The 23,388-nt window shown below is 36.2% G+C and overlaps 2 protein-coding genes across 2 annotated transcripts; one reads left to right on the forward strand and one right to left on the reverse strand.

Annotated features, from left to right (window-relative positions):
• The first annotated feature begins 346 nt into the window (after window positions 1–346).
• Window positions 347–3,220, forward strand: LOC116294806 (uncharacterized). The gene has a single exon (XM_031702467.2). It carries the CDS (start codon window positions 500–502, stop codon window positions 1,352–1,354), a length of 855 nt encoding a protein of 284 aa, XP_031558327.2. The 5' UTR covers window positions 347–499; the 3' UTR covers window positions 1,355–3,220.
• A 7,654-nt stretch (window positions 3,221–10,874) lies between these two features.
• LOC116294796 (uncharacterized) lies at window positions 10,875–15,843 on the reverse strand. Its single transcript, XM_031702454.2, has 2 exons — window positions 15,616–15,843; window positions 10,875–15,049 (listed from the first exon to the last, which is right to left on the reverse strand). Exons 1-2 carry the CDS (start codon window positions 15,749–15,751, stop codon window positions 11,769–11,771), a joined length of 3,417 nt encoding a protein of 1,138 aa, XP_031558314.2. The 5' UTR covers window positions 15,752–15,843; the 3' UTR covers window positions 10,875–11,768.
• Window positions 15,844–23,388: the final 7,545 nt, after the last annotated feature.

Genomic DNA, 23,388 nt, shown 5'->3' on the forward strand with positions numbered 1-23,388 from the left:
GCGATCGATAATCACTCGATGTCCAATCGATAACTTATTGGCAAGAATCGAATAGCTACCAGTCTTTTCACCAGTCTTTTGACTTCCTGTTTGCCCTCCTGTTTGCCCTACTTAGGGGGAGGGGCTGGAAATATAAATATTCGCATATAAATATTCGCATATAAAAGGTGAAAATGGGAAGAGGGAAAACATTCAGTACTACTATTGCAAGGTTTAAAGTATTGCATATGATTAAAGCATATAACAAGAGTAAATGACTGTCCTTTTTTGGGGTTTTCGAATGTCTTGAATGTTATGTGCAATTCCCCTCCACTCCCTAGAAATACTTGTTGTTCACTTCGTAAAAGCCACGTAGTGAACAGCTGCTACACCTGAGTTCATAAGGATAGATTGTTTAGATCGTGATCGGAAGCTCTTGGAAACGATAAACTTTAGGAAAACTCCTTTGATTTGTGACCTTGAATCCATCTACAACCAAAGAAAAAATTCGTGGAAGAGAATGGCCAAGAAAAGCAGGGAAGGGCAGAACAACTCCGATAAGAAGCCCAAGGAAAGTTCAGATTCTAACTTGAAAAACTACCTTTTTCTTGCTCTATTTATCTTTCCTTCTCTTGCTTGGATAATAAGTGTTGCTGGAGATGTTCTCAACAACGTCGGTGGTGTGTTTGGTAACATAGCCAATGGACTTTTGATCTCTATTCCAATAGTTTTTCCAACACTGATAGCTATATATTCCACAAGGCTGAGAGGGATGATGTTAAAGGTAGTCCTACCTGTTGCTGTGGCTGTACTTCTGTGTCCTTCCATCCAAGTTTATTTGTGCTCTCCTGTTTATTTGAAAAATGAAGACCTTGGCACAAAACATAGCTTACAAACAACTGCAGAGAAATTCCTAAGAGACAGTTGTGTAGAGCACTGCCTGAATCAATCAAGGTTCCCTTCTATTTATCAGCTGTCTATATTTAGTCCAAGAGTGTCTGTAAGAGTTCATTATCATCAAATCATTGATCTCAACTTAACTACAACAGCAAACGTGGGTGGAGAGATCATTAAGATTGCAAAGTTGTTGCTGTTGCCATCATGGCGTAGGGTGAAAGGGAAGTTCCATGCACTAAATCTGATTGCACGCATACCTGTCAAAGTCAAAAAGCTTGATGCCACACTAAAAGCCAAACAAGATATGGTCCTCAGTGGCAAGATAGTAAATATTCCAAATGATTTGAAGAGATTGAAAGGGGAACTGGAAAAACAGAAGCGCTTCGTAAGGCCTCTTGTGCTAGAGGTGTTTAGAGTCACCCCATTAGAAGTTACAGATGATGCTGGCAAAGAAAAAGAAGAAAAAGAAGAAGAATAGAATTCTACATAATTACATCGAAATCAGATTTGAGTTGCATCAGTAAACGGGTTGTTTTACATCCATGGAAACCTTAGTTCATTGTGTTCAAGCTCAATAGACGATATCTTACTTGGATGTATTCATGTTTTCCCATATCAGGCTTGTTATTTCCTAAAGTGTCATTTCCTTGTTTATAGTGGTTGCTTATGAGTAGACACATAAATATGTATACAACTCAAGCATTAAGAATCTTATTCTCAAGATACAGTACATACTCATCTATCATTGGCAAGATGGCCAGCCCAACACCATGTGACAATTTTGGCCATGAGACAGGTTCTAAACCCTGGGAAGTAAGTACTCCCTATCACTGGCCAACTGGAAATCTGTCCCATGCAGAGTCCAGGCTCATCAGGGAAACTGAAAGAAAATTGCAATAGCCATAGGAATACATACTATATTAATAAATGATTTCTAAATTGTTGGCCTTTAGAAAAAATAAATTTCAAATTATTGCAGCCCAAACATTGCAATAGTGCTCATGCATGCATATGGGTGCACATGCCAGTTGTCTGAAAATATCTAAAGTATTTTGATGATTCAACACAAGCCATTTCATGGTTTACAATGCATTACAGTCATCAAATTGTTTGAATATTATCATGAGTATTGCTGTACAAACGCACTGACACTTCAAGAAATTTTCAACTTGGTGTGTTTATAGATTGAGGCTTCAATTTGCACCATTATGTGATGGCAGCCATGACAGGAGGCACAAAAATAGTCTTTTTCTCCGGGAAAACTGAATTCTTTCTTGTGTAAATAAGATTAAACCAGATTCAATTGTTCCTGCCTCCTGTCATATATGGCTACCATCACCTGATGGTGCAATAAAGTCTCTACTAATATAACTTGTTTTGGTCTAAATATAAGCTTGCTATTTTTTAGGAGAAAGAAATCAAAAATGTAATTAAAATGCAATGCATCTTTATATTCAGCCATCTGATGAAAAAGTCCAAACATTTTGAGGACTAATGTTATAACACAAAGTAAATGAATGACATCAAGTGTAGAATCAGTGAATTTTGGACTCTTAACTATTTATGGCGCAAGCAATCCCAACCAAGCTTAAAATAGCAATCAATTTCATCAAGAACCAATATTGCTTTAGATTGCAATGATTTAATTTTTTTAGATATGTATAGATAAATGGTTTATTTACAAATTACGTTACAGCCAAGATTGCATGTGAATTGCATAGCTTGGAGATAAAATATATAGAGGATATTACATGGGTGCGCGAAGATACAAATTTTATCTTCGAGTGAGCGCAGCAAAAGAGTGAGATATCTAAATTGAATACGAGAAGATAAAATTCGTATCTCCAAGCGGCCATGTAATGTTCTGTTTATCATATAGATATCGATAAAACTTAAATAAAACAAAAGCCAAAAATTCTTCATTGAAATAGCAAGCCAATTCAACAGCGATATCTTCACTTGTGAAAGATATGGTATATTCCACTGGTGAAAGACATCAAGTTTTCGACACTAGAGAAAACCTGGTACTTCGTCAATATCTATTACACTGCTAGTTGTGTATTGCAGCCGGATAATTTTAAGAGTGAAAGCGGCCATCTTTTTTTGAGCCCTGTAGGGTGTCTTGTGTGTCATATAACAAATGCACTAAATAAATAATAATATAGTAAATAATTAATGATAACAATAATAAGATAAAACTAAAATAAATATTTATAAATATTCAAAGTCATCAAAGTTCAGTGAAAATAGAATGTAAAAACCAGGCAGTTACGTCTATTTTGGAGGTACTGTACACAGTTATTCTAAATTGAATAATAAAAATAAATAAAATTAGAGATAATTATATTACGTTGTTTTGTTGCTTGGAAAAATAGTAAACATTTTAATTGTGGAGAAGGAAATTTTTCTCGGGAAAAAATTCTTGGTTTCTGCCTGGAGCTTGGAATGTTTTTTTCTTAGGAAACAGAATTTGTTTCATGATAGCAACACATCTTTGAAATTATAGATACTATTTGCCTGGGGGTACTGACACATCAAGTGTAATGAAGCTATGCAGGGATGTGCCACTAGATATGTTAGCTTTTGGTGCGTGGTTTTGTTTGTAGATGGGGTAGATGATTGTTTGAAGTCAGTCTTAGGGCCTTTTCCATCAAGTTGAACCGACTAGACCAACCAGGCAGCCAGTTCTCAAATATATGGTTCACATTCGTTCTATTAATTTTGAGAAACTTTCTTCCCTTCTTTTGTTGTCATGGCTAGATGCCCTGTCTGTTACGCAGGCTACCACATAGCGCCTTTTTTAAAAAGCTTTGACAACTTTTTTCTATTATTGTGTTCCATGCTTCTGCGTATCCATATAGTAGGGTGTTTATTGGTGACAACTGCTTGGAAATTTCGCTTCACCGTTGTAGTTAACTTAATCAATCTATGCTCTTTTAATGGTTGAATTTTGCTTATGATGCACCAGCAGCTTTACTAATCTCTTGGGTAAGTTCGCCATTTGTAGTGACAGTACTTCCAAAAACTCATTGACATTTTCTAATACGGTTTTTCCCAAAGAGTGATGGTGAGTGTGTTATTGGATTTTTTTGTGATAGATTTTTACTTTGCTCTTCTTTGCATTTACATTCAGACCGAATTCTATTTGTGATGTTGCAAACAGAATCATCAGTTTAGCCTAATGAACAGCGCCCTTGTCTCTTAATCTCCGTAAATTTTATGACGGATTTCTCATCAAAGCATATTTATATAGTTTTCTATAGATATAATAAGTGTTGGCATTTTTTTCAAGTTAATGACTATTTTATACAGGGTAAAGAATAATTCCCTTGAATTTTTTTTAAAAAGGAGGAAAATCAATTGTAAGTTTACAACGAAATGCCTTGAATAAAACGTACTATATTTAGGGAATGTTCATTTAACTATGACGAGGGGGAGCATGAAGAAGTTGTTGAAAAAAAAGTATTCTTACTTTATGCACATATATACATTACTCGCAGAAGAAATTATGGGTTGCCAACCAATATTTTTTTTATAAAGTACTGATGCCAGGCAACTCGAAAATTATATATTGAGAAAACAGCAAAAGCGAAAATATAGATCTTTTATAGTTAACAGAAGCGCTTGACTATTCTAATTAAAGTGAGAATACTTTCAATGGGTAAAGATGTGTTTATTTGACGATTTTTTTCAAAAATCAAAAACTCCCGGGTATATAGTATTTTGAAATTGGTTCTCGGGTACAGGGTATCTTGACACTGCCTTTCTTTTTACTCCCTCAGATTTGCAATTTGTCATCTGATATCATTTAGATTATTCTATTGTCAAATAAAGTTATTTGTATTTAAAGGCTGACGATCTCTTATCCGGACCTTACCTTCTCCTTCCTTCCCTCTCTTAAAACGAAAAAAAAATACATTATTGTGGTTCTTGCCCCAGTTCTTGCATATACTGCCCTCTTCCCCAACCCCACCCACCCCCGGGATCTTATGCCCTTAGGAGTATGTTACACAAAATTAATTGCGAAAGTACCAAAAAAGGGATCATTGCAATTTAAAAATACCAAGATTCATATTCTGATGGACTACGAATATCTTAAGTCAGTTTATCTGTTTCTCGTTGATCTCCCAGGAAGAACGAACGATATCTTGAATGACAGCCTCTCAAGCCAAGAATTCATTTATGAAAGGATTTACTCGTCTTCCCTTGTTTGCTCTTGAAAATCTATTTTGGATCTGCTTGTTAAGTTTGTTTGCTTACCTTCCTCTGGAATGCATGTAAATTCCTTAGAAACAGGAAGACAAGACTCTGGCATGTTTGTTGATGATGCTATCGGTGTAAATACTGAACCCAATTTAAAACTAACTGAGAATTGTTGTCACGGTACTATGGCAACTATGCGCGGGAAAAAATCAAGGGTGGCGTACGGGTAGCGCGCTTTTTTCCCCTATTTATCCCTTTTTCTGAAATTGGTTTGCTCAACCTACTTCAGCCCTGTTTTATTCATTGTTGGCCTGATATAAATGCGTCGGATTCTTATTATTGAAGACGTCCATTGAAGAAAGGCCGGGGGAAACTGTAGGAAGTTTATCGTTGCTTGTCGTTACATTGTCATGCAGACTTCGCCTCCATCGTTGAGTCTGCAACTACATTGGAAAAGATGCATTCAGTCCAAGAGAAGGAGAGCATCATTTCTATTTCATATTCAAAGCCTCTCAACACTGACCAGAAGATCATATAAGTTATCAACCGGTATATTATACATTACATGATAAATGCTCTAGTCGTAACACGGTCCAGCGAAAAAAAATTATATAATCAGGTATCTCCATCAAAACCTTCCAAAGAAAGATTCCATAAAAATTTCTCGAAACCTAGCCTCCTTCGCAGAAGTTCTTAAAGTCTGTCACACTAACTCGATTTATCATAAATTTATCATAAATTTTTACTAAGTTTCTCTAATGATGAGGATATGTGGACCGCGTAGCACCACGATCGTGGGTTCGATACCCAGCGAGGTCGGAAATTAATTTTTCCGAATTTAATTCCAAGGGCTTTCGCCCGGAATAACCTCGTTCCCAAGCACTATAACTTATCTATATTCTATATCTTCATAAGTTTTTCTAACTGCATGAGTTTTTTTCTTTTTCTTTTTTTTTAATGTGAGACAAGTTTCGAATGAGCATCAGTGCATGAAACCTAAATTATGTAAACTAATTTGCCTTGATATCATTGGCGCCAAAAGTTATTGAATTCATCTTCAAGTTTACTGACTCCTAATAGTGCTTATTCATCTAATCCAGGTTAAGAGTCAGGATTATGGCCGACCTAATGATTAGTTAATTTTATAGGGTATTGAGAATACTTTTGTCACTAGCATCTGGAGAAATATTTAGGGTCGTTTTATCGATATTCACCCTGTCCATCGGCTAAGTAAACCTGGAAAATCAGGGCTTCACGTACTTGAATAACTCAGAATCTTTTGTAGCGGATAGAAAATTTAGGTCAGAAAACCCAAAACTTGAACTCAATCTTTTTTCTATTATCAGCCGGGGATTAAACCAAATTCCCAAACTTTAAACATATTAAGCAGAAACAGTGCAAAAGGAGAGGAAATTCGACTGAATCGATGTCTCAAGACAAAATAATAAATTAGCAATAAATAAGTTTTGGCGCGCAATTGCAATTCAATTAAGACTGAAAGTCAGTGGTGCAAATAAAGCCGAATTCAAAGGCTCTTTTGTTTTCTCGATATTCAAGTTGTGTTTTACCCTTTGTGATGCATAGAGAAGAGAATTTATTTCAATAGGCTCACTTAAGCAAGAATGGTAAAGCTTTCCTAAAACATTTTTTTCACTTGCCCCGTTTTCTTAAAATTCAGATGGTTGACTTAGAACGATAAAACTTAATAAATTTAAATGATGTTTAAGAAGTTATAAAACTCTTTTTATTATTGGTAAAAAAGCTTCCAAATCAGGATAAAGGATATGTAAAATCCTCGTAAGAAACTTATGGATAATCGTTGTACAATCATTCCACGTGGACTTTCTTTCGTGGACGGTCTACACACAATGGGCTTTTGTTATTTTTCTAATTTGGCGGGAAATCCAAGTAATCGAATCAATCCCTTGAGTAAAGAGAGAGCCGCATAAACTAGAAAAATATCGAGTCAAACAGGAATACAGACAATATAAAAAAAATAGATTTATAAGATTCAGATATATTTGCTTTTGTAACCTGATCTTTGGTTGAATTATGGCACCTAAAGTGCGCAATGCGCACTTGATATTGATAAGCTAGCAATTGTTTCTTCGCAGTAGTTCTCGTATTTCTCGCAGTAGTTCTCGCTGAAATGCTTTTTAATTACAGCCAAAAGCTGAATCTTCAAATCAGCTATGAAATAAGACAATTTTTGTTCACACTATTATCAAACAACACTTGAGGTAGATTATAATTACCGCATAATAACAAAACTTGTAACACTGTAGGAAAACCCGTAAATTGAGTTTCCCCCCTAATTCATATCTTATTTTTCTCGCTTTGAAATACTCAAATGCATCATAGCACAATTCCAACGTTATTGCGGCCGTTGCTGTAAATGATTTGAGATACATTTGCACTTTTTAAGTTTTGGCGCGTGAGTGACCGATATTCAGAAATGACCTTGTAAAACAAGTGACGCGTGTAGTCGGCCTGTGGACTCAATAATAGCTTTTTGTTCATTGTTATGTTTGTTTTTCTTGAGTTGTCCTCTTTGTATTTATGATCAAAGAAAACCTTTTTATTACCTGTTACAGGCTAATGGTCATGAAAGGGTTTTCTTTACTTTGGTTTGCAGATGGCTCGTAGAGTCGATCCCTCTCTGAAAGAAACAAAAGAAGGCAGGAAATACAAGACTTATGTTGAACCACAAAATAAAGCTATTTTTACAAAAAAAAAAAGGATTTCTTCGTAAATACTGAATATTGCAGTCATCGCGGTATTGAATTATAGACGGTCTTTCCAAAACCAAAAACTGTTACGCAACAAACTCGGCATATACTCATACGTGAGTAACCGAGCATGTTTGATATATATAAAGATGAGCTATATAATAGAGTTATTTTCTTTTATACTTTGACTAGACTCGCACTATCAAGTTGTTAATGCGCTCTGCACTATTCACGGTAGGCGAGGGCCTTTTTGAAATAGCAAGCTAACTGCATTCTTGATACTGAACCGCAGCTTTAACAAAACCAAACGATTTTTTTATTATTTTTGAACAATCAGAGTTCTTTGAAATTAATACGCCAAATGTGAGTGCTATTCATCATCTCGTATTTTGGCGGTAAATCCAAGATAGTTTGATCCTCATTCAATAGAAAGCATTCAAAGATTATTATCCCATGTGCTCTTATTCATGATAGTTTGCAAATTCGGCGGGAAATCCAAATGGTTCCCTGTAACAAAGGTGCTGATCCTATGTGTCTTTGTAAATCTGGCGGGAAATTCAAGGTGTTACCCATCTATTGTGTTTCTCTTTGGAGTACCTAAATCATTATTTGTAAATCGTTAAGACATGGTGGAAAATTCAAGGTGTTCTTCTATTCAGGATTAGTAGCTTCAAAAGCAATGTGTGCTTATCTGTGCGCGCTGACGTAAATCGAAATTTTGGCGGGAAATCCAAGGTGGTTCGAATTCTAAAAGCTTAATTACATCCATGCAGTTGGTGCTAATTTCAAAGAAACAAAACTATTGCGTGCTTATTCAGTGACAAGATTGTGTCGTCACATAATGACTTTGGCTACAATCAAGATGGCGAGAAATCAACTGTTATAAGTGTGCTTATCAGAGAAGAAGTTTGAACGAGCATTTAAATATTTTTCCTCCCTATCTTTTTTTCCATTTTTCTCTCTCGTCCCCAATCTTTTAGCTGCTCCTCTCTCCGTAAACAAGCAAAACTCAATCCAAGGAGGTACGCTGATTCAATTTCAAGTAAATTTTGGCGGAAATAGACGATAATTTTTCTTTACTAAGTCCAAGCAGCATCATTGAAAGAGTTCATGTCTTATTTTATAGACTGTCTTGAATTATGACTTGTCGTCATTTTTGCAACCATTTGCGACCTCCATCGAGTCGCATATTAACCTTAAGTTTAACCTTTTCGAATTAAAAAATACGAAAAAAATACGGGAAGTCTATAAAAAATGCTCTTACTGGATCATAAAGGATATAATTACTTATACTGTTTTCTGAATTCTTAAAAACTATAGACAATTCTACAGTTTGTGAGGATATTTGTAATCCTAGTACAGCTGAACAAGATAAAAGAAAGAAAAGAAAAGAATTATCAAGAATAATTACCAACAGCGGAAGGTACGTTTTTTGTTAGGGGGGGAGGGGGGTGGGAATTCACAGTAAACGTTTTTTTTTTTAATTGGTTGTAGCCCTCCCCCTGTCACAGTAAGAAATTGATGACTCTTGAAAAAAATTGATAGCCGTAGCCAGACCAAATTGCTTTAACGGGCGCCTAAGGCGGGAGTAACTAGGCTCTCGACAAAATAAACAGGTGTGACCCGTTCAAAAAGTTTAAATTATTACCCTCCCCTCTCTCAATAAAGACTACGTGCTCTTATAACTATGCTTTATTCTGTGCTTAAAGTGGGTTTTATTGTTTATTGCTCCGTCCACGTTTTCTTTTTGTTGTGAAGTGTTGATTCTGATCAATGGTACTTGTGCCAATTCATCTTGTTTTGGCGGGAAATCCAAGGCTGACTTTCATTTACGCTCATCATATAATTCCAAAATTCTCAGGACATAGAAATAATCACTATAGCTGGAAAGAGCATGCTAAAACTGATTAGTAAAACTGTGAAGTTTGAAGGAAGTACATTTGATTAAAATTGATATTTTGTATAAAAGCACTCGTCGTTGAAGTCCGTAAAATTTTAAACTTATTTATTTTTTATTTTTATTTTATCATCTTTATTCTATTTTATCATCCTTCAAACTTCGTTTTACTAATTTTAACGCCTCTTTTTCAGGTATGGTAATTATTTTTCAATACCTGATAAAACTTATTGAAAACTGCAATTTGATTCATAAGAGCAGCACACTGGATTAACTCAGATTAGGTCCATACTCCAAGTAATAATACCCCGGGCTCGAGAGGTTCTATTTCGCTTGCCGTTGTAACTAGCGAGCGCCAAGAAGGCGACTTCCCTTCAAAACAGCAAACGCCAAAGCGAAAATAAATAACCTCTGGACCCCAGGGTAAGGTAATAAAACTCTCGTTTTATATTCAAATTTCTCTCCCACGAAAAGTCTTTTGAAAGATAAACGCGGGTCCAAAAGCTTGAAGATACAGAAGCAACATTATCTTGAAAAGTTCGGTTGAGAGACTAACAAATCCTCATGACCTTCCGAACTCGATCTACAACAAAACAAAGATCGAGTTTCCCGCCATTTTTGACAAGCATTGTTCCAATTTACTGAAACTTCAAAAGCTACAAGGCACTGACTATGCATCGAAAACTTTTTAAAAAGATCCTGAATATATGTCGTACAAATGCAACACTTTTTTTCGAAGTAATTTTGTCATCATGTCAATGGAATTCTTCTCCTATAAGAATAAATTTGATTTACATCATTGATTTGTATTTGTGTAAATTAACGTCAAAACATCATTAGTAGCTTCTGCCGGTATTATTGCTAAATATGCGGTTTTTGTATTTATCACCAATTGGTGTAAAAGATTAAAAACGCTGTATGTTTTCTTGCGGATCTCCTGGATTCTTGCCTTGCGTCACTCAATAAGTATCCTTTATAGCAACATTGACTCTGGCATTCCCAAAAAAATCATCCATCCGTAACCAGATATCTTTTATTTATTTTATTTTTTTGAGAACAAAAAAAAGCTGAAATATCAAATATCATATCTACAAGCGTGGCTACTGGATCGCAGAAAATACATTTGGGTTAAACAAAAAATGAGTTAAAAAGAAATACAGCAAAACAAATCTCTGCAAACTTGATCAGACAATTTATTCAAAATAATATGGAATAGACTGAGTACTTAAGTGAACTCTTCCAATATGCTTACCTAACTTCAACGATCTGGATATATCAGTAAAATATGTACAAACTTAAACCCAGTGTCTTTAATATAAATATAGAACTACTGCATGATGCTAGCATGAAACACTATTAACATGATTAGTTTTCAAATATACATTAGCATCTTTATAATATTTTTTGGTACAACGAATCGCCACCATAAAGTGATTACCACTAGAAATAAGTGTTCATATGTTATATATGAACTTAATTTACTCAAGTTTAGGTTTTCTTAGTTTTCTGATACCTAAAACAATCAATACTATCTGCAAGAGGCGTATATTTAAGTGAATAATTACTATCCTTGTCATAAATATTTCTAAATATTATGTATACCATTACTGTACACATGCATACTACCACTTTCAACTTACATTGTAAGATAATCTCAAGTTTTGAGGTGATTTTTTAACAGCCAACAAACCACAGGACATTAAAACAGAACTGCAAGCCACGTTTTGGCACTGCAGGTGTTACTTAACATGATAATAACCGTAAAAAAGGCGGGAAATCTTAATCTATTGACTTTGCAGTCCACTACACGAGGAAAGACACTGGTCTTGTATTTATGGCAAACTTTCGAAATATATATATATATTGAGTATACATTTTATGGAAACTATAAGCTAATTAACCATTTCGGTTTAAGTTCAACCGTATATTATTCTGTGGTCTCCTAAAAAAGTTATTAGAGCAAAAAAATAATTATGCATTGGCTTTGTGAAGTAATCAAATTAGACTAATATAAACATCAGACTAGCTAACAAAAAAATAAATTCTGTGAATAAAAATAGTTCTTATACCACTTCTGGAGGTGAATGATATGGTTGTTCAGGTTGAAATTGTTCGTATTTTATTTGTTCCTTGGCGTTTTCAAGCTGAGGAGCATGAAGCTTGCTAATGTGTCTTGATAAATGACTTGGATTGTTGAAAGCCTTTGGACACTTGCTGCATTTGTAGGGTCTTTCGCCTGTGTGAATTAGAATATGCCTTTGTAGGTTCCCAGAGATTGAGAATGACTTGATACAGTGAGGGCACTGATATGGCTTTTCCCCTGTATGGACTCTTGTATGAATAATAAGGGCACTTTGTTTGCTGAATGCCATTGGACAGTGTTTACACTTGAATGGTTTCTCGCCGGTATGGCTTCGGATGTGTCTGACTAACATTTGAGAATCGTTGAACGAGCGCACACAGTACGGGCATTTGTATGGCTTGCTACCAGTGTGAACCAATAAGTGTTTTTCAATAGAAAGAGAATCACTGAAAGCACGTCCACAGTACTCGCACTTGAATGGCTTTACTCCAGTATGTGAATAAATATGCTTTTCCAAAATTATCTTGTCGTTGAATCCCTTGCCGCAATAAGGACACTTGTAGGGTCTCTTTTTGTTGTGAACCAGCATATGACACTGTAAGCCATCAGCTCTACAGAATGCGCGATCACATTCAGGACACTTAAAGGGCTTTTCTCCGGTATGCGTGCGCTCATGAGATTCTAGATGAGAATGCCACTGGAATCCTTTGTTGCAATACCTGCAAACAAATCTATAGTTCCCCCTTTTTGCTCGATGTTGTTTTTTGAGGTTGTTGGTTTCTGAGTATGGAATACGTACGACCAGAGTACCATCTGCTGTATACGTACCATGATCTTCATCTTCTTCTTCATCTGACTGGCTCCTCAAATGATGCTCAGCTTTCATTTTGCGAGTGTCTTTCATGTTACAATTATCGTCCTCTAGAAACTCCTCTTCTGAACTTTCAGAGTGGTAGCTACCGCTGCGCATATGTTTAATCGGTCTTTTGTAACATGTATGTTCAAGTGAGCGTCCATCTTTTGGACTGGCTTGGATTCCTTGATCGCGCACAACAACTGTAACGGTTTCAATATTCTCTTCCTCTCCCTCTGTGGGCGACACTGGAGGAGTGATGACAAGGCTTGATTTGTTTAGCGTAGAGGGTCGATTAGGTGACTTGACAAGCCTTTCGTTGCATCTCAAATCTGTTTCTTTTGGGCTTGGTGTTCTGGAGTTGCTCTCCACAGGGCTTGGGATCTCTTGGTGTTCGTCTATCTTTCTCGGCATAACAGCATGAGATGGCAAGGAAGATTTGCGCTTTTTGGATCCACTCTTGTTACCAACTTTCCCATTATAGTACGCCTCATTTCTGCTCTTTTCCTCGTTTTTTGGTACTCTGTAGACAGGACTGTTCATGAAGTCAGCAGGCGGAGGAGCGTAGACAAACTTGTGTCTATGGTTGACACCATCAGGTGTGTAGCGAGGAGTAAGCTGCCTGTTGGCACTCTCTTGTGGATATGATGGTGAAGGAAGGGCTGGTTTCTCTACATGTTGAGGCTGCGATGGAAGAGGAGGTGGTCTTGGTTGGGCGACTCTATCTGGATACATATTTTGTGGAGCTGATACTACTACGTTTACAGGAGAAGGATAACGTTGGACCGTTATCTCTTCTCTTTGGTAGTTGTGATGCTGTAGTTGGCTCTGTTGTGCCGTATACTGATGAACTGGAACTTCATGGTAAGTTTGGGATACAGGGACAGCTGGTCTTGCATGTTGGTAGTGCTGTACTGGCTCTGAACCCCTTGTGTTTGGAGGCTGAGATGCTGATACTGTTTGATGCTTAGGTCGATAATTGTGTGGCTGTGGGACTGTTGCAGCGTGAGAGGTCTGTGGATGTTCTGCTCTTGGTTGGTACTGCTGTTTATAATGTGGTCTGCTTGCCTGATACTGAGGAACTTGAACAACTGTGGTGGTATGTGATGGGTAGGGTGGAGCTGTTTGCTGCTGCACCATGACGTGGCCTTGATGGTGTGGCTGAAACGATTGGTGCCCAGGTGCAGGGGTTGCAGTAAGTTGTTGTGGCATATGTGGTTCATATGCCCTGTACTCCATCCTCGGTTCATTCTGAGGTGCAGGTGGGCTGGGCATCACAGGTCGCACAATAACCTCCTGTCCTGGTTGGACTATTTGCTGCTGCGGTATTGCTCTTGGTGGTTCTGGTCGGTGTGGCTGCTGCGGTATTGCTCTTGGTGGTTCCAGTCGGGGTGGCTGTTGCGCTTGTTGTGGTTCTGGCTGGCTTGGTTGTACTTGTACTGTATCTTTAGCCATAATAGGAGTAGCATTTGGAATGGCTTCATAAATGACGCCATTAGGACCTCGCGATACAGGAAAGACAGGCACATAGACAACCTTTGTTTCTGATTCTTGTTTGACGGCAGGAACCGAAGCACTTTGAGGCGGTTGAATCTTTGCAGGAACTGAAGTTGTCACATTAGTGGTAACTGGTCTGTAAGAGGTTGTATGAACACTACGAGATGGTAAATAATAACCCCGTGATGTCTGTTGCGTTACGGGTTCTGTAGATTTGTGCTCGTTGGCACGATATCTTTTGTCTTGATTCCTGCTCATCGAGTGATATTCCACTATCATGACATTTTCCAATCCTGCATTCTTGTCTAACACGTCATTGTTCTTTTGTGTACCTTTCGAGGCCGCTTTTTCTTGGTCGAGTGATTCGCGGCTGTTCTGCATTGCAAATGACCCAGTTTGTTTGCCACCACTAGATGAATAGAAATTGTCACTTGACGTCCCAGGAGATTGAGAGGCTTCATGGTTGTGATAACGACTGTGTTCATTAGCGTAATGCCGCTTGTCATGCGTGTAATTTCTACCACAACCTGACTCATCTTTAGGAACTTTGTGAAAACCGTTGTTTTCCCTCGCTTGAGTTTCTTCGGCGGTTTCGTAGTAATAAACGACTGTTTTCTTAGGCTGACCTTTTCGTACCTTCTTGGGGACATAATTGTCTGTTAAATCTCCTGGTTGTGTCTCTAAAGCGCGTTTAGACTTTTTTCTGCCTCCTTGGTTTATTTTCGTGTTGATGACTCGGTATTTTGGTATCTCGAGCGATGAACGGCTAAATTCTTGCTTTTCGTCTTCACTGTTTGATCGTTCGAGTTCTCGCATATGTCCAGCGTATACTCTCCTGTCAACATCATCATCGGCGGGTGTAATGTGATCTACTGAAGTTGTTGGAATCGCATAGGCAACACTAGAAAAATCTGAAACCGAAAATAGAAATACCGTTGGAGGATATAAAATATACCGGGAAAATTTGCACATGGCAGGAAATATTTTCAAAAACCCCTTATTTTTCAGAATACTTTGATTATCTTTAAGCTCAAAAATAAGTTAGATGAGGACTTTGTCGAACTGGCCAAAGCGCGCAATTTAGCGAAGTGTAAATTGGGTTTTCGCTTCTTTCTAAAAATCAGAAATTGTTTTAAACCCTAAACACAGAGAAATCTTACTGTAAACTGATTGGAGATATAAATGAGAAGTAAAGAATCTAAAACTTTGAATCGTCTTTTGAAGCTCAGAAGATAGGATTTACAAGAAATTCAAAGTTTAGGAAATTTATGAGTAGTTTGTGTAAACTTTATCAGAAGTAATTTCAAGCAAATTTCCACGTGAAAAATGTGTTGAAGTGTCTCGCCAAACTCGAAGGAAAATCTAAGCTAGAGTATATCTGTTTTTACACTAGATTAAGAAGAGAAATGTGAACTTTTCTCTCGTTTTCCTTGCGGAAATTCAGGAAAATTATAAAGAGTAAATAACCAAAGTTTACCTTGCTTAAAATGCTCTGAAATTCCTGTCGACTGTGCATTTCTGTTATTTTCATCTTGAACTTCGGGGAGGTTTTCCTTTTTTGAGTTTTGAGTAGGAAAGGCACTCCTGCTCCTGATCAAGAAAGCTCTCGGCATCCCTCGGGTGGTAGGTAATTCCCAAAATCAATACACACCTTCTCCTTGTTCTCTTGACGCGCGGAGTTCACCGAATGCTCAGTCAACGCGCTACGCATTCCTATATTAGATGCACGGACTTGCAGTTCACTGCTGCTGACCATTCAACGGGAGAATTCCAATAGTGACGTCAGGCTTATGCAATTTTCATGAGTTGTTGTAACTCCCCGCCTCCGTACCCCACAAGCTTCTCAGATAAAGCTCGAATTTCTTGGAACATTTCCCTGAGGTTTAGAATTTCAGTTCCCAAATCTCGTGGTCTCTTGTTCTTTTACAAATTTTAGGTGATTTTTCTCCAGAAGAAAAGCATGCTAGTTATTAGTCGATGAAAGCATTCGCCGGAAATCATTAAAAGACAAGAACTAATAACTCAGTAATCTTGCAACGTTTAGAAATGTTTTCTGTTTTTGCAATTTTGTCTCCCCCTTATATATTATCTCTTAGAAGAACTTAACACACGTATTGTTTAATAATTCTTTATGGGAATTTTCGGCTGTAGAATAAATTTTTCTGAACGTTTCGTCTTAACGCAATTACCATAAACAAACCACGTGGGGGAAAAAACGGATTTGACCTCCGATGAAGCGAGAATTCACTTTGGCGTCAATATTTCGAAGCAAAAGTTATATCGATCGCCTTCGTAAAGAAAATAAGATACCGGCGTTAGGTCGCCTTGAACACAGTTTTGACTTACAATTGTAAGACAGGAAAAACCTTTGGACATTTTTCCAAACGAAATCAAATCTTCTACGAATTCCCTCAAAGTCTGTCAAGTGTAACTCTCTAATGTTTGCAATGTAAGAATAGTTATAAATGTAGCCTGACCGTAGACCGCAAAAATGGAATTCTGAATAGTTTGCCAATAAGAAAGGCATTCAAAGTGTTTGCCTTGGTTTAATAATAAGATATCTACTTTGTGTTTGACTTTCCTATCAATCAATATTAAACAATGACGTGACCCCTTCGTGTCATTTCAAACACTTTCGAATGGTTTTCCTTGGATACCAACAAAAGGTCGAAAACTTCTTCAAACTTTCGCTATGGTTTTCGTGAAAAAAATTCAAATACGATTTTTATCAAGATTTCTTGTTTGATTTTACGGGAGGGAAGCAACTTGATGCGATATCTATTTTACCAAATAAATAAGATAGAGATGTTGATGTTGAAAAGAAAAAAATGACAAAACTGCGGTGCGACAAATGAGAAAACACAATGTTCACTAGTCAATGGGAAATGGTGAAAAAAACTGCTTTTATTCAAAATAATAGTGGATGTGGAAAAAAAATTACTTCCTTCTTAAAACGAGGTTATCTTTTACACTAACGTTCTCCTACAGCCACAAATCAAAGTGTTTTTTAATGAAGAATTATTAAACAACATTAACTAGAATTTTCTAGGTTATTCTAAGGATAGTTGCATTATATTTTGTCTAGCGCATGATGAAGTTCAATATTAATGATTTTTCTGTTCCCACAACATTTTAAACTGCTTCTAAATTTAAACTTAATGCATAAAAGATGAGTTTCACACTATGATCAACAACTTGTTGATCTCGAGAATTTGATAAACGAAAATTGAGGAAAGTTTGTTAAACTTTTTCCTTAAAATGATAGGACGATAAAGAAGAGTATATTTGCTACTGGTTCGTTGTAGAAAATAATGGAATGAGTCTAAGAATTCAAGATTGGTTTATTTAGTTATTTAGATTGAATTGCGTCAGTCGTTTCAAATATCTCGCGGCTTTACAATCTAAAATGCTGGCTTTTTGAGGAAAGTTGTCGGATCATCAAGTGTTTTCATTTTGCGAAAGATTAAGTTTGATGATTCGTGACAAAATAAGGACTCCAAGATATAAGGATAGTATTTTATCGTGAGGTTTTTCTGTTGTACGAATATGATGTTGTTTTGAACTTTACATGCAGCCAAGCATACCAAATAAGACTAACTTTTACTCCAGCTCATTAGCATGCTAACAGACGCTCAAATACCGTCCAAGCATAAAAAAAGTAAAACAATGGAAGACTCCAGCAACGCACGAAAAACACCAAATATATTTTCTAAAAGTTTCGAGTCACAAGCTTTCGCTACCATTTATAAATATTGACTAATTGTCTTGCAGTCTTGATTAATCTTTCGTGGAAGAATACTGTTCACATACGCGCTGCTCTATGTCGAAAGTAAATCCCTGCTTGATTGCACTCCAGCTATCAAGGTTATCAAGAAAGCTTTCATAAAGTATATTAGACCGACAAATATTTCTTACACAGATTTCAGGTAATTTTATTTTCAGCGAGAAAAAAATCATTACATTTCATGCTATTTCTTTTCGTTATCCAGGGGCAAATTTTAATAAATTTATTTATTTTTTGGTAAAGTCAGCTGAGAAATTTAGTCATGCTAAATTCCCCTCGTTAGTTGTCCTTAACTACGACCCCTTAATCTTCACATCAGTAATAACGCATTCTCAATAAAACATAATATATTCGGCCTTTTGACCCAAGCCACGCCCCCCGAAGAGTTTTACGTGTTTAAGTTTTTTCCGCTTTCCGATCGAGCAAACTGAGTCTCTCCCTTTTAGATTAATCAAATGAAATACGCCAAAAAATTGAGCCTCTTGCAAATCGAAGCTTATTCTAGTCATACTAGTTCTTGTGCTGAGTCGGGTTTAGATCGAGTTTTTAAGGTCGGCTTAAGATCTTTAATTTTCATACCGTGTAAAACTGTTCATGCATACAAATTCTCCAACTGAAGGGGCTTTATTTTGACAAAAGAGGTTTCTAAGTTCTATTAACATATCAAAGAAGCAGATTTTTTGACTCAGAGCCAAGGACAAGTTACTGTTTTTCTTTTGGGGTTGCATGTTTAGTCCCCTGTGAGAATTTTCAAGTACATTATCGGTTAGATCACGAAAGGAAAATCGTCTTCAAATCCCACTCCTTTTAAAAGTAGATTTTGAATGCGTCAATGTTTAGGAATGTATAACGGCATTGATGACAAAAGCGTGTGGGATGGCATAGCATGTTTTTCTCGCTTGGAGCACAACCAGCCGTAAACTCTATAGTCTACAGATGCAATGTAACGGTACAGCGCACTGACGCAAACCACTGTTGTTCCAAGAGAGTTGAACTCAATTAACAGGATTACTAGATTATATCGTGAACAATTTTGAACAATTTCATGAACAATTTTGACCTCAAAGCATTCAAGACAACCTAAAAACACTTTTTACTGAAAGAATTTGAATGTGGTATTGTAATGTTTATTTTGGGTTTTGATTCATTTTCGAACCATTTAGTAGTAGGAAATGAAAACTACGATCAATTATTTGGCCTCTTTTGACCCAAACGTTTTTTTGCGGTATTCCTAATAGAACGATAAACATGACTAGAAGATGCGATAGGGTGGCCTTTCTAGCGACTATAAGATAAAAAGCCTGCTTCAGGTAACTTGGACTCAGTTTCAGTCGGACCTGGCCGTAGAACTTGTTCATACAGTCGCTATGTCTGGTGTCGAGTGTATTCTAAGTAACTCTGCTATGGCCTGTGAGTTTGGTCAAAACACATCTGCACTGATCATTCTTAATTTATTAAATCACTTTTTAAGCTGTCACTATAGAACTGCTTACGGTCCTATCATGCTATGAACTTTTGAACTTATGGATAAAAAAACGTTCCAAGCTTTACTTATGGCAAATTCTATTTTTTTAGAGCAAATAAAGTTATAAATGGTCTCCCAGCGATAGAATTGATAGAGATAAAAGTAAGTGGCTAAAAGAGACAAGTGTTTGAGGCTCCCTGACGGGGTGGTTAATTAATAATGCACTGCATGGTCAAGCCATATAAGTCATATAACTAGAGTAAGAAAGCCGGATAATCAGCCTCGTTTCCCCCCAAATGAATCAGAAATGATTGAATGACACAGTAAAACAGGCAATTTATGAGGTTGCAAAGAAAAGAGGAAAAAAGTGGAAATATGTTAAAGTCTAGATGGGGCTTTTTCCTATTAAAATGTCATGTACTGTAAAAAGAATTGATCAAAACAAAACAAATTGATAACTTAGATACCATGACAAGGCTTTTATGACAAAAGACAGCTCAATCAGCAAAGGATTCTCTGTTTTATTATGATTACATACATTTACATATGGGACATAACCCTGCCTCTCGAACCAGATTATGCGTTGTTGACGACTTTTACCCAATACTTATCGACCAAAGAAAGGAGTGGTAAAATCAGAACAAAATACAGTTAGAGTATTTTGCAAGTATTGGTTTCTTTTTCTTTTCTTTTTTTTTTTTTTTTTTTTTTTTCTAGAAGTATGATTACGAAATCATCCGAAAGTACAAACGCTATCTCCCCAGGGGATTGTATAATTGAATAAAATAAGACAAAAAGCATCCAATAATTGAAAGTTTAAAAGCCGTTGCTTGGTTTTTAATCCCTGTTTGTACACGAGTAAAAGAAGTGTTAGGGAAGCCCGAACTTATTAGTACACTGTTAGACTTTGAACGTAAACATCTACACAAAGTGTACTATCAACTTTGCCATCAATTTTTACAAGCTGACGAGAAACAGTCAAACCTTGAGACCCATAGCTGTTCATAAAACTCTTTTTAATAGCAATATATTCTTCAGTCGAAAAACTTTGACCCTTTCACCATAAAACTGCGAATAGGAAATCACTGATCTTTGTGAACATAGTTTATTTGTTCTTCAATATATACTTAGAATACTTTATAATTTTATATATTATTTTTTGTAAATATTTAATAGTTTTATAATTGAAATTCTAATTTTTATGATAATGATATTTATTAAGGTTCTACAATAGTATATAATCCTTTTTAAAGACGTTACTAGTCGTTATACGCGTCTACCATCTTAAAAAATAATATCCTGATTTTGAAGTAAACTTTCATTGTCTGGGCGTGGCTTTGCAAATAGCACTTATGATTCATACGACATTAGATTTGGTCCAAAACCCAGTTATATTGGTACTATTAGCTGTCGTTTGCGAAACATCAATTATAAAATGAACATTGACTTTATATAGATTATCATTAGCGTCCAATTCCAATCTCTAAACTGGACATTTATTTATAATAAGGTACTCGTAAGTTAATAGATTATTAGTTATTTATATAATATATTATCATTCATATAATTCATAATATTAATAATGGTCTTCTAAGAGCAAATATATAGAAAAAAAGCATCCAAAAATCGAAATCATCGTTGTTACACACTCCAATTTGGAAAGTGCCTCGTAATTTTTCTGCGTAAAAGATAGGTTTTAATATGAATATAAAAGATAGTTATTTTCTAAAATGTTATGCCATGCATGTCTGAAATATGTCTGAATGGTGTGGCCTGCTATTATGTGCTAAGTCAAGACTCAATCAGTTTAGATATTATTATTTACCCAAAAAAAATCCCGTTTAGATCGAATTTTATTGAATTGATTAACCAAATGTTATTGAGTCATCACGTCTCGTGCGTATACAGAAAATATAATCACTTATAAGTCAAGCATAGAATTCTATCTGCAGCCTACGTGTTTATCTTGCATGTTATATCAGTATTTTAATGATTTGCCTGCGAAGGAGTTTAGATGAAGTTAGTGCAGCGCAAAGCTGTTATATAATAATTACAACAATGTGTATTTACGAAACATGAGTTGAATATATGCTACTTTATTCAGCAGTGGGAATCTAATTAGGTTTTGTCTCTGTTCTGCAAAACAAGTTTTTTAAAACCTGAATATAATTGTTTCGCTAGGAAGACTAGCCATGCATTAAAAATATTTTCGAATATATCGAACTGAAAATCCATAAAATTCAACAACATTTTGGTAAATGGACGGAGTATGTTGAAAATGGAGAAACCAGATAGCTATATGAATCGAAGATGGTGCGAGATCGCATATCCTACACATCAAAAAATACATGAAACCATTTTACAGTCCTTTTATTTCAAAAATTAATACGGAACTCAAAGTTATTTCAGGGTTATCAAACCTAGCCGTTATCCATAGTTATAGCAGTACTAATTATGCGGGATAAACGTATTTCGTGTAGTTTCTCACACTTTTTCCGCATGGTTCGTCTGGAGGCTCGCTCGCTCCAGCAGATCGTTCTACTTGAGGTGTTTCTTGAATTTCTTATCACTGCCAAAAATATCTCTTTTTTAAAAAAATACGCTGTAGGATAGCTGCATCAAAACGAGAAAAACGTAGAGGACACGAAATTATGGTATTTGGAATTTGCAACTTTATTTGCAGAATTTGATTAAAATATTGAGAAATGTAACGTTTCTTGTGTCGTGCAGGAATGTGTATTAAAACTAGACTAATCATATTATATATTGTTGATGTCTTCCAAGGATGGGATTTCTTCTTCGGGCTCATTATAGCCGTCTTTGTCATGAAGCGTGTTTTGTGAGCTCGCTATTCTAGCTAATCACTGGCTGCAGATAGTAAAATACTGAGTAAAGGTCGGCGTTCAGTACCTGCGGGGAAAAAAAGTGGATGCACTTTCTTAACTTTTCTGCGAGACATCTCTAGAATCATGTCTGGACACTTTAGCTATAGAAATCACAAGGTCCTGAGAAAATCAAAAAAAAAACTAGTAGCGAACGAAAGTGTGCTACTGGTTAGATTCGAAAGTCTAAGATTTTTTGACTGAGAAAATTTGATAGTCGGAAGGGAAGAGATCGAATCATTAAACATAATCCTAGTCATAGCTATCCATCACGTGCACAGAATTACAGATTCTCCTTTCTTTCTCTCGCTCGGATGAAATTATGGAGACTCTGCCAGTAGGGTAATGTCTCGAAAATCAGTTGAACTGAACAGTTCCATTCACAGCAGAACGTTTATGCTTTACCACTGGACCCGGCGAATATTATAACTGCCTCTAAGAATTAACTGAGCAAAAAACACGATTGAAAGCTTTATTAGTAGCTAGGCATTTTTTGTGATTTAGTTAAAACACGCAAATAATAATATTCTGGCTGTGCAACGAATCTAAAAACTGGTCGGAAAAGATTGATTGAAAATATGGTCCCATGAACTTTCCTTAGAGATGAATGCAATAGCTGAATTTTAACTATGCTGAAATCTATTGATTCTTTGCAAACCATAACAGAGCTTGACATGTAATTGTTTTTATATGCATCATTAGGCAATAAAGGGGTTTTAAAAAACACTTTAAATCACGTCTATAACCAGCCCCATTGGCATGGCAAATGTCTCTTTTATTAAAACTTTGCTCGATCCAGAATCGGTGTCTTTTTCTCTTAATTTATCCTCCTATTTAAACGTTTTGATTTATGTCTCAAGAAATTACAAAGATTTTTGAAATAGCTAACTGTAGTTTTGAAGACTAACGCTGGCTTAGCCTTTGGTAACTCGACTATGACCAAGAGTTATCAGTTGTCCTTAGGTTAACAACAATCTTGCATTTCATATCGATTGTCAGCCCTTACTCGACTTACAGATTTTTACTTTCGATCCTATTAACGAAATATATATTGAATATACATTGGTTAGATAGTAACCGGTTAGGTACAAGGAGATCGAGATGTGACGCACCAACATT

The sequence above is a fragment of the Actinia tenebrosa genome, unplaced genomic scaffold (assembly GCF_029948245.1).
Source record: "Actinia tenebrosa isolate PJP-AT-01 unplaced genomic scaffold, QUT_ActTen_1.0 PGA_scaffold7__59_contigs__length_16204524, whole genome shotgun sequence".
NCBI classification, from domain to species: Eukaryota; Metazoa; Cnidaria; class Anthozoa; order Actiniaria; family Actiniidae; genus Actinia; species Actinia tenebrosa.

What these genes read in the sequence shown, in the direction of transcription:
- LOC116294806 (XM_031702467.2), top strand. Translation starts at nt 500, where the DNA reads ATGGCCAAGAAAAGCAGGGAAGGGCAGAACAACTCCGATAAGAAGCCC.
- LOC116294796 (XM_031702454.2), bottom strand. Translation starts at nt 15,751, where the DNA reads ATGCCGAGAGCTTTCTTGATCAGGAGCAGGAGTGCCTTTCCTACTCAA. An exon ending in TTCAGAGCATTTTAAGCAAG is followed by an intron (nt 15,050 to 15,615) that starts GTAAACTTTGGT and finishes TTTCGGTTTCAG; the next exon opens with ATTTTTCTAGTGTTGCCTAT.